The sequence below is a fragment of the Podarcis vaucheri genome, assembly GCF_965113315.1.
Source record: "Podarcis vaucheri genome assembly, chromosome: 3".
NCBI lineage: Eukaryota > Metazoa > Chordata > Lepidosauria > Squamata > Lacertidae > Podarcis > Podarcis vaucheri.
Genome location: NC_138761.1, coordinates 26,148,255 through 26,163,494, shown reverse-complemented (window position 1 = coordinate 26,163,494; position 15,240 = coordinate 26,148,255). Strand labels below are relative to the sequence as shown.

Genomic DNA, 15,240 nt, shown 5'->3' with positions numbered 1-15,240 from the left:
AAACTTGCTGAAGCAACTGTGTCTTAATTTCAAGGAAGCATAGACTGCCAATACACAAACTAGATAAATGTGCATGTCAAATGCATGAAACCAACTATTCTCAAAGAATAGAAGCAAGGAAAACTGGAAAAGAAGACAAGATTTTCAGACAAACTTTAGTTTTATGTAAAGAGTACAAGTAAACGGACATTAGCAGTGTTAAATCCGTACCTCTCTCTAAGAATCAAACATGATATTAATAAGAACATTTTCCAGCTCATCAGCGGCAATGAATTCTCCCCCCCCCCCAACTTCCTGCAGTGTCAACCAAATGCACTGAATACTCCCACACTCTACAAAATTTAAAAGGTATATTTGAAAAGAATGGAGTTCAGAAAGACCAATGACTGCCTTCCTTGGGAAGTGGGGAAAGAGAAGCTCCTCTCTCTCTCTCTTGTTTGCAGACTTTTAGTTGTGAAACAGCTGATTAAAAAGTCCGCCTGAAAGTCTACCCAAGTCTGTTTCTCTTTCGGCATCATTTGAATATATATATATATATATATATATATATATATATATATATATACACCCCCTCCTCTTATTCAAATGATGCCGAAAGAGCAACAGACGTGGAAACACTCCACGCAACCAGCTGTATCCAGGGCTGAGGGCAGCATCTCTAGGAGATGGGTCAGGCGGCGGAAAAGGGGGGGGCGTTGAACCCTGCTTGTTTGCAGCCCCCCTGAAACCCAGCTGCGTGACGGCAGCCTTTGCGAGGCTGGCTTTATTTCTCTCAGGCACTTATTAAAGGCTTGCCAGAAGGCGTTTGGCGAAGTGAGAAAAAGAAAGCGGGTTTCTTCCGCCCCACTTCTTCTTGAGGCACCTTTTCGCCTTCCAGGAGCTGCTGCTGCTGCCTGTGGCACAGGGCGGGGGGGGGGGGCCTAAGACAGACACAACTTCTAAGTAAAACGGGTCAATAACGGTGTGGCAACTACTATTCCTGAGGGGGAATTAATTTTTACATGTCAGCGAAGAGTCAGCCACCTACACCATGTAAACAAACGATACAGGACCCCCACCATTATATCGGCGTGTGTTTGCGGAGGCGGCTGCCTCTCGTCTTCGGCGCCCACAAAAAAAGCCTCGACTCCACGGGGAGCAAACGGCCGCCGCTGCCGGGGGTCGAGCTGAGGCAGCGCCTGGCACCCCAGAGCGGGGGGAGAGCCGCCCCGAGCGCCCCCGCCGCTCACTTTGGGGGAAAGACCACTCATCATCATTCCCGCGCGCCCGCCACCCTGGTTTGGGTTTTGTTTTTAATTCTCATTCTTTTAATTTATGCGTTTGTTTATCCCGCCGCCTCTCCTCAGGGGCAGGCAGCCCGCGCGCACCCCCCCGACCACCACCCACCGGCACCACAGCGCCGTTGCTCGCCCCTCCCCCTCGCTCCCCGCGCCCGCTGCCCAGGTAGGGGGAAGGAGGGGGGGTTATTCGAGAGGAGAGGAGCCCGTTATTGGCCTACTTACCATCAATCGCCATGATCTTCCAGGTGGGCCGTACCAAGTGGAACGCACGTAGGAGGCACACGCTGTCGGGTAGAGCCGGGAAGGAACAGCGGCGGCGGGGAAGGGAAGCGCCCGAGGATGGGGGAAGGAGGAGGCAGCGGGAGAAGGAGGAGGGAGGGGGGGCTGTTAAACAGAGCGGAGCGTGCCAGGGCTGTGGACCTGCGCGTGACTCCTCCTCCTCCCCCCCCTCCAACTCCTCCTCCCTCCCTGCTCCGCGCGCCCAGATTCGAAAGTGCGGCGGTGGCTTTTTCTCCTCCTTTGGTTTCTGCCGGCGCGCGGCGCGGCAGTTGACACCATCTCGCGGACCAACGGTCGTCCCACATTCTCCCGCTGTCAGTCAAACCGCGCGGGAAGGCCGCCGACGCCACTGCCTGCCGCTGCTGCTGCTGCTGCAGCCTCCCAACGCGAGCCAAGCACCACTGTTCAGCCTCTCGGAGGCCGGGCGTGGGTGTGAAGGAGGAGGTGGGGTGTTTGGGTGTTGCCTCACCCGCCGCGGGCGTCGCCGGATAAAAAGGCCTTATGTGAAAAGAGACGCGCTTGAGGCAGTCTGAGGAGAGTCGTGCGCATCCAGCTTCCTGAGGGGGTTGCTGCATTAGTTCAGCGTCGCAAGCGGAGCCAGGGCCGGCAAGGTGAGGCGACGGCCTCAGGTAGCGGGATCCACCCGAGCAGCAGATCCCCATGTCGATCTATCTTTCCCCACCACCACCCTGCCTTGTTACTGATGTAGATATTGCCGTACTCCAGAGCATGTGCGTAGCGGGGGGGGGGGCAGGGGGAACTGCCCCCCAATCAATACAAATCTGAGGTTCTGACCCCCATCAAAAAGCCCCACCCCCCATCAAAAATCCTGGCTGCACCCATGGGCTCCACCGGGTAGCACAACCGGTTTGGCTATACTGGGTGCCAGAGAGGGTGCTGCAACAATGATGTAGAACAGAGCGCCAGAGGTGGGTGGGTGCCAAATGTTAGTGCCACACAGGGTGCTGCTGAAATTTGAGAGCCCGAAGTCTGCTACTGTCACTCTTCCTGGGCAGGGAGAAGAGAGCCATTTCGAGGTCTGCCTCAGGTGCCAAAATGTCTTGGGCTGACCCTGAGCGGAGCAAGGGCACTTGTGGCAACCGCAAAGCAGTGGCGGGTCTTGTTGTGTTAGATTTCAGTGGCACCCTATGCAACGCCAAAATTCAGTGCCCCTCCACCTCTCATGCTCCATTGTAAATCATAGCCCACAAGGCTCTGCACCCAGTGCAACCAAACCAGTCACAGCCCCCTAAATTTGCCTCTGCATGAAGACTTAACAGATTTCTTACACCATAGGTTTTGGTGGTGTAGTGGTTAGAGTGTCACACTAGGACCTGGGAGCTACTGGACTTCATATCACCACTCAGCTTTGAAGCTCACTGGGTGACGTTGGGCCAACCACTGCCTTCCAGCCTCACCTGTGAGGTATCACAGGGTTGTTGTGGGGATTACGTGAAGATTCGGGAGAACCATGTACGTGAGCTGCCTGGAGAAAAGGGCAGGATATAAATGCAATAAATAAATAAGTCTTCAAGTGTATGAAATGTTATCCTGAGCTACAGGAACATTTACAGGGGTGCAGAAATTGTACATTCAAATACATATATGCATTCATATGACTTTCAAATACAGTGGACGCTCGGGTTGCGAACGCGATCTGTGCGGGATGCACGTTCGCAACCCACATCTGTGCACACGCGGATTGCAATTTGGCACTTATGCGCAAAGCGTGATTATTCGTTTTTGCGCATGCGCGACCGCCGAAACCCGGAAGTAACCCGTTCTGGTACTTCCAGGTTTTGGCGGTCCATAACCTGAAAAAACGCAACCTGAAGCATCTGTAACCCAAGGTATGACTGTATAGACTTACACCATGGCTTATTCAGAAGTAAGTCCTATGGAACTCAATGGCACTAACTCCCAGATAAGTAGGGTTAGGGTTGCAGCCCAAGAAATTCAATAGGACTAAAGTCAGTCATGATGTAAATTTGTTACAACTAACTTTAATCTCATTTAAATCTGGGTTACAAGCCAGTCTTTATTTAGGGCAGAGCCATTGCTGCTTCATTCCACAATCCTTGCTGTGTAAAATGAAAAATTGATGACCAATTTAAATCCCATCTTAATTCAATGTAAGCTTCTATAACATGAGAGAAATGTGCCAGAGGCTATACAAAGATGGTGGGTTGGTGTTTGTCCTCTGTGGTCTTTTGTTAGTGTCATTAATCTGCATGGCACTTTACAAGTATAGGTGCATTTCCTGGGATTGACAACCTTATTTTATTAAATTCAATGCAGAATGGAATACCTAAATAGTGGAAAGATGGAATATAAGCCTTTATTTACACAAAGCAAGAGTGGGTGTTTTAGTGCTGCTTACAATTAAGGCAAAGTTAATCTATGTTATATGATACAAGTAGGCAGTACTTATATTAAGGGGGGGGGGGACTGCCAAATTTACTCCACCATTATTTGGAAGAATCCCAACAACCAGCAGGTGCTAGGGGTCTACCAGAAACTAGCAACAAGCTGTCTTCTGCCAACATTTGGTTGCTGCTGAACCTATTTTTTGCCCACCTTGTCATCAGAATGTATGACTGATACCTGGAGGGTTTAAAATGAATTTATTTAAAACAAAATTGACAGAGGGGATTTCAATCATATAGATAAGAATTGTTGAGAATACTTATTTTTCTTTTTAGAGGCTGGTGTTCTTTTTAATGTTATCATGCTATTCGTGTGTTTTGCATGTTTTAGATTTGTTCTATGGCTCATAGAGACTGTCAGTATTAGACAACTAACAAACAAATAAATAAATAATAATAATAATGAGCCACCCTAGAGGTAGATAAGTTAACATTTCTATGACTTGTAAGACAAATTGGAGACTGAAAATGTTATCCCTGTGCCCATTTTCCTGTGCCACTTAATTCCAATTAGCAGGCTGCTTAGTCACGAAAGTGTTCCAGTGTTAGAATTAAAGGGGTGGCTTCAGGTCAAGAAGAGTGTAAGTTGGCAGAGATATTCAGATGAAGCAGGTACTCAGTGTGCCAGTACTATGGCTGGCTGTAGTTAATGCTTCCTATCAGCTCCTTTTCATCGTTACCTTTTTAAAAATCCAGATTCTCTTTAATCTGTTTTTTTCCTTATTTTGAATATGTCTAGGTTTCTCTGTCTTTTGCTTTGTCTTCTGAAAACTCATTTTTGGACCAGTTTTCATTAGCATATATATATATATATATTTGTACTAAACATTTATAGCCCATTATAAAAGAACAGTGAGGCGTACAACAATTAATACACATAAAAAGATTGAAGACAATGCATAATAAAATGAAATTCACAATTTATTATGTCAAGGTCAAATAACATTTTACTTCATCAGGATATTAAAAAATGTTTTAGCTTGACTCCAAAAAGCAAGCAATGGAAGCTTCTATAACAAGAGAGCTCCAGAGAACTTGAACTGCATTGTCTACACTTCATTTACGTTGTCTTTCACCTGTAGAAAGCCCAAAAGAGCAAAAGTTTTAGGATGAATATGTAATGGCATTACCATGACAGTAGCAGGGCTATCAGAAGGAGCCATAGCACCATTATAAGAATAAATAGGAATGAAGGTGCTGAGCTAAAACTCAAGTACAGTTCTGTACAGTGGTACCTCAGGTTACATACGCCTCAGGTTACAGACTCCATTAACCCAGAAATATTGCTTCAGGTTAAGAACTTTGCTTCAGGATGAGAACAGAAATTGTGCTCCAGCGGCGTGGCGGCAGCAGGAGGCCCCATTAGCTAAAGTGGTGCTTCAGGTTAAGAACAGTTTCAGGTTAAGTACGGACCTCTGGAACGAATTAAGTACTTAACCCGAGGTACCACTGTATTCACTTATTAAAGCTCAGGATGTTGACTGATACCCCCCCCCCTGCCATGCTTTGTGGCGTCTTACTCATAGCTTGTTTTACATCAAATGCCCTCCAGCAACATTCTTCTTCATGTCTCTTATTAGATTTCCTTACCATCCCTTCACTTTTGCTGCTCCCTTTCATTTTGTCATTTCTTTATTCTTTCTGCTCTTTTACTCCTATGTACACCAAACATTTGAAAGTGAAAGTGGTCCCAACACACATTCTCTGCATTTTAGTGATTTGTGTTCAAATCTCAATTCCAACATTTAAAATCATATGTTTGTCTTCACCTGTATTTTATATTCACCTGACAGACACAACAAAATAATAAAGCAGAAAAAGACAGTAATAATAAACCAAATTTGGGAGCTAATTTGTTGGTCCTTTTGCATGCTCTCTCTCTCTCTCACACACACACACACATTCACAGCTGGATTAAAAATAAAGGGTAAAGGGACCCCTGACCGTTAGGTCCAGTCACGGAAGACTGGGGTTGCGGCACTCATCTCGCTTTACTGGCCGAGGGAGCCGGCGTACAGCTTCCGGGTCATGTGGCCAGCATGACAAAGCCACTTCTGGCGAACCAGAGCAGCACACGGAAACACTGTTTACTTTCCCGCCAGAGCGGTACCTATTTATCTACTTGCACTTTGACATGCTTTCGAACTGCTAGGTTGACAGGAGCTGGGACCGAGCAGCGGGAGCTCACCCCGTCGTAGGAATTCAAACCACTGACCTTCTGATCAGCAAGCCCTAGGGTCTGTGGTTTACACCACAGCGCCAAATTGATATAAAATACTGGTTACTGGGAATGTTAACAATCCCATTCATTATATAGTTATTTCATAAAGTTTATCCATTGCTTAGTTGTAAAACAAAAAATAAAACCCACAAAAAACTCCCTCAAACAGTTTACAAAAAAGATTCATTAGTAATAGTAGCAAATACTGATTAAGATACTCAGAGGGTGTTCAAGCAAAAGTCTGTGATTTTCTTCTTAGGGATTTTCTTAATCCAGCAGATGAAGGGCAAGTTGAGATAATTATAAACCAGTATGATGACCTTAATTGATTTGAGAACTATGTTTACATCTTTGCAAAATTTTGGCACCAATACCATATGCTTTCTGTTCCAATGAAGGTAATGTCCACCTTAATTAGTATATCATGCAAAATGTTTCTCATTTGATGGGTTTGCATCTTTTGTTGACACAAAAGGAACTTATCACTACCTGAAGACCAACTACATTTTAAATGGCATATTTGTCTGCTAGGTTTACACAGATAACTGGTTGACACTTCTAGTCTACATAGCAATTGGCATTTCCATGCACTCTGACTTCCGTCACAGTGTTCCGTTGCGCCAGAAGCGGTTGAGTCATGCTGGCCACATGACCCGAAAGCTGTCTGTGGACAAACACCAGCTCCCTTGGCCTGAAGCGTGATAAGCACTGCACCCCAGCCTTTGACTGGATTTAACTGTCCAGGGGTCCTTTTCCTTTTCCTTTTCCTTTACCTTACAAAGCAATAAACATGAACTTGATATATTCAGTTAGAAAAGTAAGAACTGGTCAGAAATATAGATGCTAGACATAGTCCTGGCTTGGATTAGCTATACTGAGAGCCTGTGGAGCAGCAACTGCTGGAGCATGAATCATCTCACTCCAGAGACCTGGTAGAAAGCAACAGATGTAAGATCCCAGAAGTCAGAATTCAAACAGCAGGTTGAGGTTGAGTCTTTCAGGACCTGGGAGAGCTCCCAGCAAATTTAGCAACCAAGACAGGTTGCTTAGACAATCTGAATTTAGCTGAGAGCAAAGGCTACTGAGGCAGATGTCAGGCCTGCAGGATCCATTTTGTTGTGTTTTTTTACTAGATCCTAAAGACCACCAACCAGAGCCAGGTGCAAAATCATGGCTCAGGATGTAGATATACAATATACACAGAAGTTAGGAACAGGCTGCTTCTGAGCACATGCGTAGCCCAATAATTTGCTTTCAGCCCCGAGTTTGAGCTCAGTTCTCTCATGTTCACTCCTGACTCATACCCACTAGCTTTCTTTATTTCAGCAGTCTTATTTTGGAGAGTGAGAGCCTTTTGCTAAACAATTGGTACTTCGAGACCCTTTCTGATGTACTGCAAATTACTCTGAGATCTACCAATTCCTAATGTACCTTCAGGCTACGCCTGCCTCTGGAGAAAGCTGGTAAGAATGCTAAAGGTCAGAACCCTACTTTAGAGACATGTGCCTGCTGTGCTTGGCTTAGATCTGTATATTGGCCATTGGTCTGATCAAGCAAGCTCTTCTTATGTTCTTATGCACTGTCTCCCTTTGTGGCCTCTAGGTGTGTTTTCCCCCTCTTCTCTGCTCTGAATTTATATGGGAGTGAAGGCCACTGGGCACTTACTGTGGTTGTGGGACTGCTTAAGGTTATACTTAACTTTAGTAATTTGAACCCCTGGCCTCAAAGGCACAGTCTGATATCAAATCCTCTTCTGTGTGGTGTGTGCTGTCCCTCAGACTGTCATATGTGATCCCTAAGTCAGAGCCCTGTTGACCTACATTTGGAGAGGACACCTTCGTGTCAAAATCACTGTCCAAGGGGACCGGGCACTGGGATATTAAAAATATCATTGGAAATTACATCATTTCAATGAGCTGAAAATACCATCTGATTTTGATGGAGAAGGGGCTAGGATAATTTCTTAACATAAATCACATAAAGAGAGGAGTTATTATTGATTGTTCCCACTCCTATAAAGGTAAACTGAAATAATATTTTGATACATTGATTTTTTTTTATTCAAGAATCCTCTTTTAAACAACTGGACGTACTAGCTTGTTCAATAAAAATCTGGATACCATTTAAGATTCAAAAGTTGTTTTAGCAAGTTCAAAATCAGCACATCATGGCTATTCATTACTATTCCAAAATGATCCTCACTGAAACTCAGCTCAGAATTCAGTTACATTGAACACACACTTCATTCATCTGCTTCCATTTTATAAACTGAGAAACTTTGTCCACATATTGAATTTATTGTAACCACCATAACAAAACGGTGCAGTATCATAATGCTGAGTGCAAAAATGAAATGAGTGGGTGGATGATTCAGTTACAGTGGTACCTCGCAAGACGAATGCCTCGCAAGACAAAAAAACTCGCAAGACGAAAGGGTTTTTTGTTTTTTGAGCTGCTTCGCAAGACGATTTCCCCTATGGGCTTGCTTCGCAAGACGGAAACGTCTTGCAAGTTTGTTTCCTTTTTCTTAACACCGTTAATACAGTTGCGACTTGACTTCGAGGAGCAACTCATAGAACGCTGTGTGGTAGCCTTTTTTGAGGTTTTAAAAGACTTTGGCATTTTTGAAGCTTTTCCAAAACTTTCCCGACACCGTGCTTGGCAAGACGAAAAAAACCGCAAGACGACAAAACTCGCGGAACGATATATGTGGCAGAGTCTTGAATCTGTACCCATTGTACCTAAAACTGCCTCCCCAATACTGTTAAGCACTCCTCATTTAGTTAAGTTGGATCCATCTTTAAATAGCAGTCTCAACAGAAGAAGAAATATTAAATTTAATAAATAAATAAATGCTTGTGTCTTCATTTTGTGTTTTTGTGTTGTAAACCGCCCTGTGATCATGTAATTAAGGGCAGTATATAGATTTAATAAATACATAATATAAAAACAAACAAATAAAGATAGTTTCACTGAGAATTATTTTATCAAAGGTCAACAGGTGTGAAATGAATTTGCTGTTAACTGTTGTAGCAAAACTTGCTTTTAAGATGTGATTATTTACCCTTCCAAAAGCTCACAGAGGAGTCATCAGTCTAATGGTACATGGGCATAATTTAGGCATTAAGATTTATGACAGAATTGGATTAACAAATGTGTATTGATTTCTCTAAAGAAGTTTTATTTCCATAGCTCTTTGAAACCCCTGATGTTTGAGAGCTTGCCCTTTTATAAAAAAGGTTTTAAAAACTAATTTCATCTGCTGAATTCCTGATAAGGAACTCCTACACTACAATAGTTGCCCAGAAACGGAAAAATCATTTCCACTCTTTCTGTTCCTTTCTGTTCTGTGTTATTTTCAAAAATGCAACTAGAGTGGCGTTAACAATTGTGTTCACAAATGAGAATAGATTATTTTCAGTGAGTACTGTTTTCTGTCACTTCAAAAGTGCTCATGTTTGGGAGCTTGCCCTTTTAAAATATATTTCTTCATACTTAAAAAAAATCCATAAGATGATCCTTTTCACTAAATAACATTTCCTATGTTTTATTATTGAGCACAGCTGAAACTAAAGCTCTCCCAATATTTAAGTTATATTTATATACAGTTCCCAAAAGTTCATTGTGTACACTTGAAACTGAGAAATTCTCACGACTGTTGAACGCAGTACAGATGCTGTAGGAGGAAGGATATTGTAGTAGCTCTATAGGAGAGTGAATGGTGCTTAAAAGTAAAGGCTTCCCATTGGACTCCATTTCCATCTCATTTCAACTCTATTTCGGCATGAAAAGGAAAAATATCAAAACCTTGGATGGTGGGAATACTGTGGGTGAGTGTCCCACTGAGCATATCACAGAGATGCAGAAACTTTGCATGTTTTCTAGAGGCATTTTTCCATTAACAAGCACATTCCATCTCCCCCCCCCCCCCCGAACAGTGGTGGCCAAAACAGCAATCAAGTAATTATTACACCTGCAGAATTTTTGGTAAGAAACACCTTAGCCACACAATTTTCCACAAAACAGTTCTGTTCATTGATGTTCTTGTGCTTGCTTTGTTTTATTTCAAGCATCCTGTTCTTAAGGGTAAAGTTAGCAGTAATTCGTTTAAAACCACTGTCTCACATGATCATATCAAACATTATTATTTGTAAAATCACCACATCTTTTTAATTGATTTGAAGATGTAACTGGAAATCACATTAAGTATCTAGACTGTACTTTGGATAATGAGAATGCCTACATCATAATTTCATCAAACTAAATATATTTTGGGAGCTGTTATATCAACAACTTTGTAAGAATATTGACAGTGAGTCTTTTGTTGGTCATTCTACCTCATTTATCTATAAAAGTGTGGAGAAAAACCAAATGAGCTGAATTATTTCAAGGTCCACCAATCCAGCACCCTATTTCCAACAGTGGCAAAGACTCTGGAAAACCCAGCGAGATAGCTTGCTGAGAAAACCCTCTCCTGACATTTGCCTGTTTGTGACGACTATTCAGAGATACACTGTTTTAAAACATGAGGTTTCCATTTAGGCACCATTATTAATACATGCTGCTAGAAGTATCCCTTTGGATTTTTTCTTATGTTTTTCAAAAACCATCTCAGCTGCTTACCATCACCTCATCTGGTGGTAGCAAATTCCGTAAGTGAATTACGTATAGTATAAAGAACTGCCATCTATTGACAATCAGTTTGGGGTAGTGTATGATCCTGGTTCTAGTATTATAAGAGGATGGAAGAAATTATGCCATTTTCACATATCTTTCATCTACCCAATATTTTGGGGAATGGTTTGTCCATTTGTCTGCTCGTACTCTATGTGTAAGAGGGAACAGGGTGGAAGAAGAGGGGCAGTGGTGTTGCTGTCATAAAGAGGAGAATTGGCAGGGTTTGGAGGTGACAGGGGCATCAGTCAGATTGTGCCAAGGGCAGCCCGCAGCCCCAGAGAGAGAGCAAAAGGCAGCTGGTGTCTCAGCAGAGCCAGTGGAATATCTTTGCTTCCCTTCTATGTAGATCAACACACACACTTCCCTTTCAATGTATTTTATATCCAAGGCTCACCATAGACTCCTTGGGGAGGAAGGGTGGGGTATCAGTTCAATAAATAAATGTCTCACCATTTATATTCATCCCACCAAGATTCTGATATTCCCATTATATCTACGTTCACTTTGAGTAACCAAGCACTCCAAGATCCCACATCTTGGCTTTTGAGACTTCTGGCATTAGGGCATAAACGCCTAAACATTGTGTCCTTTTCCTTCCTTCGTTTTCTTTTTGCATGACATATGGAATGCCAGCAAAGTTATTAGATAGATTAATGTTTTTGTAGGGGGAACACAGAACAGACCTTCTCATTATATATGTGTGTGTGTGTGTGAGAGAGAGAGAGAGATTATATTTATATATATATATAATATATATATATATATATATATGCTTTCGAAGATTTTCACGGGTACAGGAATGCAGGTTTTGGTGTTAACATGGAACATCACCACAAGAGAATAATCATGGAAGCCATCGAGATAGAGAAACACCCTCACAACATGAACAAGCGTGACGACACGTCCCGCCTGCCAGACATCTGGAAATTAGCCCTCCCCACAAAAACCGACACCAGAACCAGAGGCACACAGAACGCCGTCACCAATCAACCACACCAGACCCAAACCCAGACCCTCTCCACAGACATATTACAGACTCCATCCAGTAGCCAAACTATAGTGGCACCTCCGGATGCTGCACCCCCCTGCAATCCCTACACAGATCTGGCTGGCACAAGGCACAAAACCACAGCTCGCCCCTATACACGAAGCCAAGCCAGAGCACAACTAAATGCAGCACAGCCATCTTCTCAGAAAAACTCTTCACAAGCTCAAGAGGTCAAGACACGAAAGCTTTAGCAACTAATCTACACTTAATGACCCACCCAGTGGTATTCAGAATATCACTCATGAAATCACCCAAGATATCCCTCAAGTAATTAAGGAACAAAAGAAGAAAAGGCACACTAATCTAGGAACTTCCTCTCTGCCCAGAACGTTGGAGGCTATACACCACATCCCTCAACAGTATTTATAGGAACTCAAACACCAGACTCTGCTCTGTTCCAGTAACAAGAAGCCGAAAGCACCAGCCTGAAGATGACGAGTGAGACCTCGTCGAAACGTCGCACAGACACCCCGACTCTTACACGGGAAGACACCCGAAGACACCAAAACCTGCATTCCTATACCCGTGAAAATCTACGAAAGCATATATATATATATATATATACACACACACACACACACATACACACACACACACACACACAAAATGCAAACCAGGAGTAAACAGAAAACAAGTGAGACTTGCGAAGAAACACGGGGCTCCTGCTCTTCAGGGTTCCTGCCAACCAACCATACCTTCTTCCTGAATATTTCCTTTTATGCCCTCCCTTCCTGGCATATTCCCCCACCCTAGATTTGAAATATTCATGCAAACCCTGGGGCTCCCTTGAGCCTACTGTTTCCTCCCTGTTAATGTAAGAACATAAGACTAGCCTGCTGGGTCCGGTATCCTGTTCTCACAGTGACCAACCAAATGCCTGTGGGAAACCAGGGAGCAGAGCATGTGCTCAAGAGCACTCTTCCCTCCCATTATTCCCAACAACTGGTATTTTGAAACATTACTGTTTCCAATTGTGGAGGTAGAGCATAGCCATCATAGCTAGCAGCCTTGTTCCATGAATGTTGTAGCTTGTGCCACTGGGCTGGCACTGGGAGAACTGAAATCGTTATAGGCTTTAGTTTTTCATTCATATAGCAAGACTTAGAGAGACAAGCAACACATTCCTTAATATACTTGGAAGCAAGTGTACTAAATGGAGCTGATTCCCAGGTAAGGAGTTATTGCTAGTCTGTAAGAAAGAAAAAGTTATGGCTTGTTTTTTGCTTTGTGAACAATTGCCAGAAAACCAAAGGACAAGGATTTTGTTCTTTTCAGCTGTGTGTGTACTGTTGTGCCAGCAGTAGACTACCGCTGATGGAACCCTTTATGGCAGTGTGACTTGCCAGGGCTGTACAAGAGAATTGAGTGAAGCTGGGGAACAGCTCCAGTAAGGATGTAATGATAAATTTGCAAAATAAGTGGTTTAAGTGAAAACAGTCCCATTTCAGTCAATGGAACAGGTATTTATTTTTAAGTTTTTTTTAAAAAAAACAACACACCAAAAACTTAAAACTGTTATTTAAAACACACACACACACACACACACATATAATAATAATAATAATAATAATAATAATAATAATAATAATAATAAATTTTATTTATATCCCGCCCTCCCCAGCCGAAGCCGGGCTCAGGGCGGCTAACAACAATAAAACAGTACAAAAGTACAACATAAACAACATTCTAAAATCATTCATTATAAAAATTAATTAATTCAAGCCACTAGCAACCATTGGGCCAGAGCTCTGCGAAGATTGCCGAGGGAGGGAGTCAGGCTGTGCCCTGGCCAAAGGCCTGGTGGAACAGCTCTGTCTTGCAGGCCCTGTGGAAAGTTGTCAAGTCCCGCAGGGCCCTAGTCTCTTGTGACAGAGCGTTCCACCAGATCGGAGCCACAGCCGAAAAAGCCCTGGCTCTAGTTGAGGCCAGCCTAACTTCTCTGTGGCCTGGGACCTTCAAGAGGTTTTTATTTGAAGACCGTAGGTTTCTCTGTGGGGCATACCAGGAGAGGCGGAAAGAAAAGAAAGAAAAAGAAGAGAGAGAGAGAGAGAGAGAGAGAGAGAGAAGGATAAACTTACATCAAAAGATAATACAAATTCCACATGTTGAGATTACTCTGAATCTCCTAACTAATGTCACCTAAGAATGGCAATGTGGGTTTGTGAGGGTATTATCAATAATCAGAGTAGGATGATACAATAGGCGAAAGATGTGGGGCATAATATACAAATGATGGCTTGGGAGAGGCTATGAAAAACAGATCTGAAATTTATGGCATGTTCTTCATTGAAAGAAAACTATATATGAAAATGACGTATTGGTGGTACTTAATCCCAGTAAAATTAGCAAAAATGTATAGAACAAGTACCAATATAAGCTGGAAATGCAAAGAAAAAAAGGGTACCTTTTATCGTAAGTGGTGGAATTGTAATGTAATAAAAAAAGGGAAATGATATATAATGAAATGTGGAAAAAGTTTAACCTTTCCTTAAAAACCAGAAGCTTTTTTATTAGGAATTATAGGTACCAAGATCCCTAAAGATCAAAAGAAACCTGTTCATGTATGCTACAATGGCCGCTTGGATGCTGCTAGCCCAGAGATGAAAGAAACAACCCTGACCAAAGAAGAATGGCAAATCAAGTTGATGGACTATGCCGAAATGGCAAAATTAACTGGGAAGCTCAGGGACGAAGAAGACAACTAATACATTTTGTGTGTATATACTGATATGTGTGTTTCTGTGTGTGCTACAATCAACATTAATTAATAAAGCAAGTGATTGGAAGTGCAACCTATAGAACTATGACCAAACCCTCTTCTATTTACATGGAGAAATTTACTCCTTTTCATGTAGGCTAACTTTATCTTATTTTATATAAACATCACTGTCCTTTCAGTGCTGCATCTTTCCTTCTTTGTTCATGGGAAAGCAAGATCCAAAAGTGTAATAAAATTTACTAACCTAACTGTAGGTGATAGGACATTCCAACATTTTCTTACTGTTTGCTGTCTGTGGTTACCTTTCCTTCACCTTGTTGTCAGTTTACTAGGTCTAGCTGCTGGTCCACAACTAAAAACTATGGTTTCTCAATGTGCAAAAAGCTGGACAATCCAAGGCTTATGCCACACATTCCAAAGTTTTTTCCCTGTACAAAAATAAATAAATCTTTTTGTGCCTTTCCAATCCACACTTCAGACTTAAAGAAGCTTGCCTTGCCTCTGGTAACCATGGTTTCTCTCCTTCAAGATTATTCACCTGATGCTAAATCTCTATCAGATGCCCCACAATCCATATTCAATTCTGTTAC

General features: G+C 42.7%; 1 protein-coding gene and 1 long non-coding RNA gene across 6 annotated transcripts in view; one reads left to right on the top strand and one right to left on the bottom strand.

Annotated features, from left to right (window-relative positions):
• The window catches only part of SYT14 (synaptotagmin 14), a 74,586-nt gene extending 72,955 nt beyond the window's left edge, over positions 1-1,631 (bottom strand). For 3 of the 5 annotated variants that reach the window (XM_082217535.1, XM_082217534.1, XM_082217537.1), the window contains exon 1: positions 1,503-1,595. Coding sequence is in view for 2 of the 5 variants with exons in the window: in XM_082217536.1 (XP_082073662.1) it covers positions 1,503-1,515 (13 nt within the window). In the remaining 3 variants the exon portion in view is untranslated. Of the gene's footprint in view, positions 1-1,502 lie in introns of all 5 variants that reach the window. The other 2 variants (XM_082217536.1, XM_082217538.1) reach the window with 1 other exon arrangement.
• Positions 1,632-1,903: 272 nt separating this feature from the next.
• LOC309529689 lies at positions 1,904-15,032 on the top strand. Its single transcript, XR_014218310.1, has 3 exons — positions 1,904-2,170; positions 7,533-7,669; positions 14,446-15,032. It is a non-coding gene; the product is annotated as an uncharacterized lncRNA (long non-coding RNA).
• The last annotated feature ends 208 nt before the right edge of the window (positions 15,033-15,240 follow it).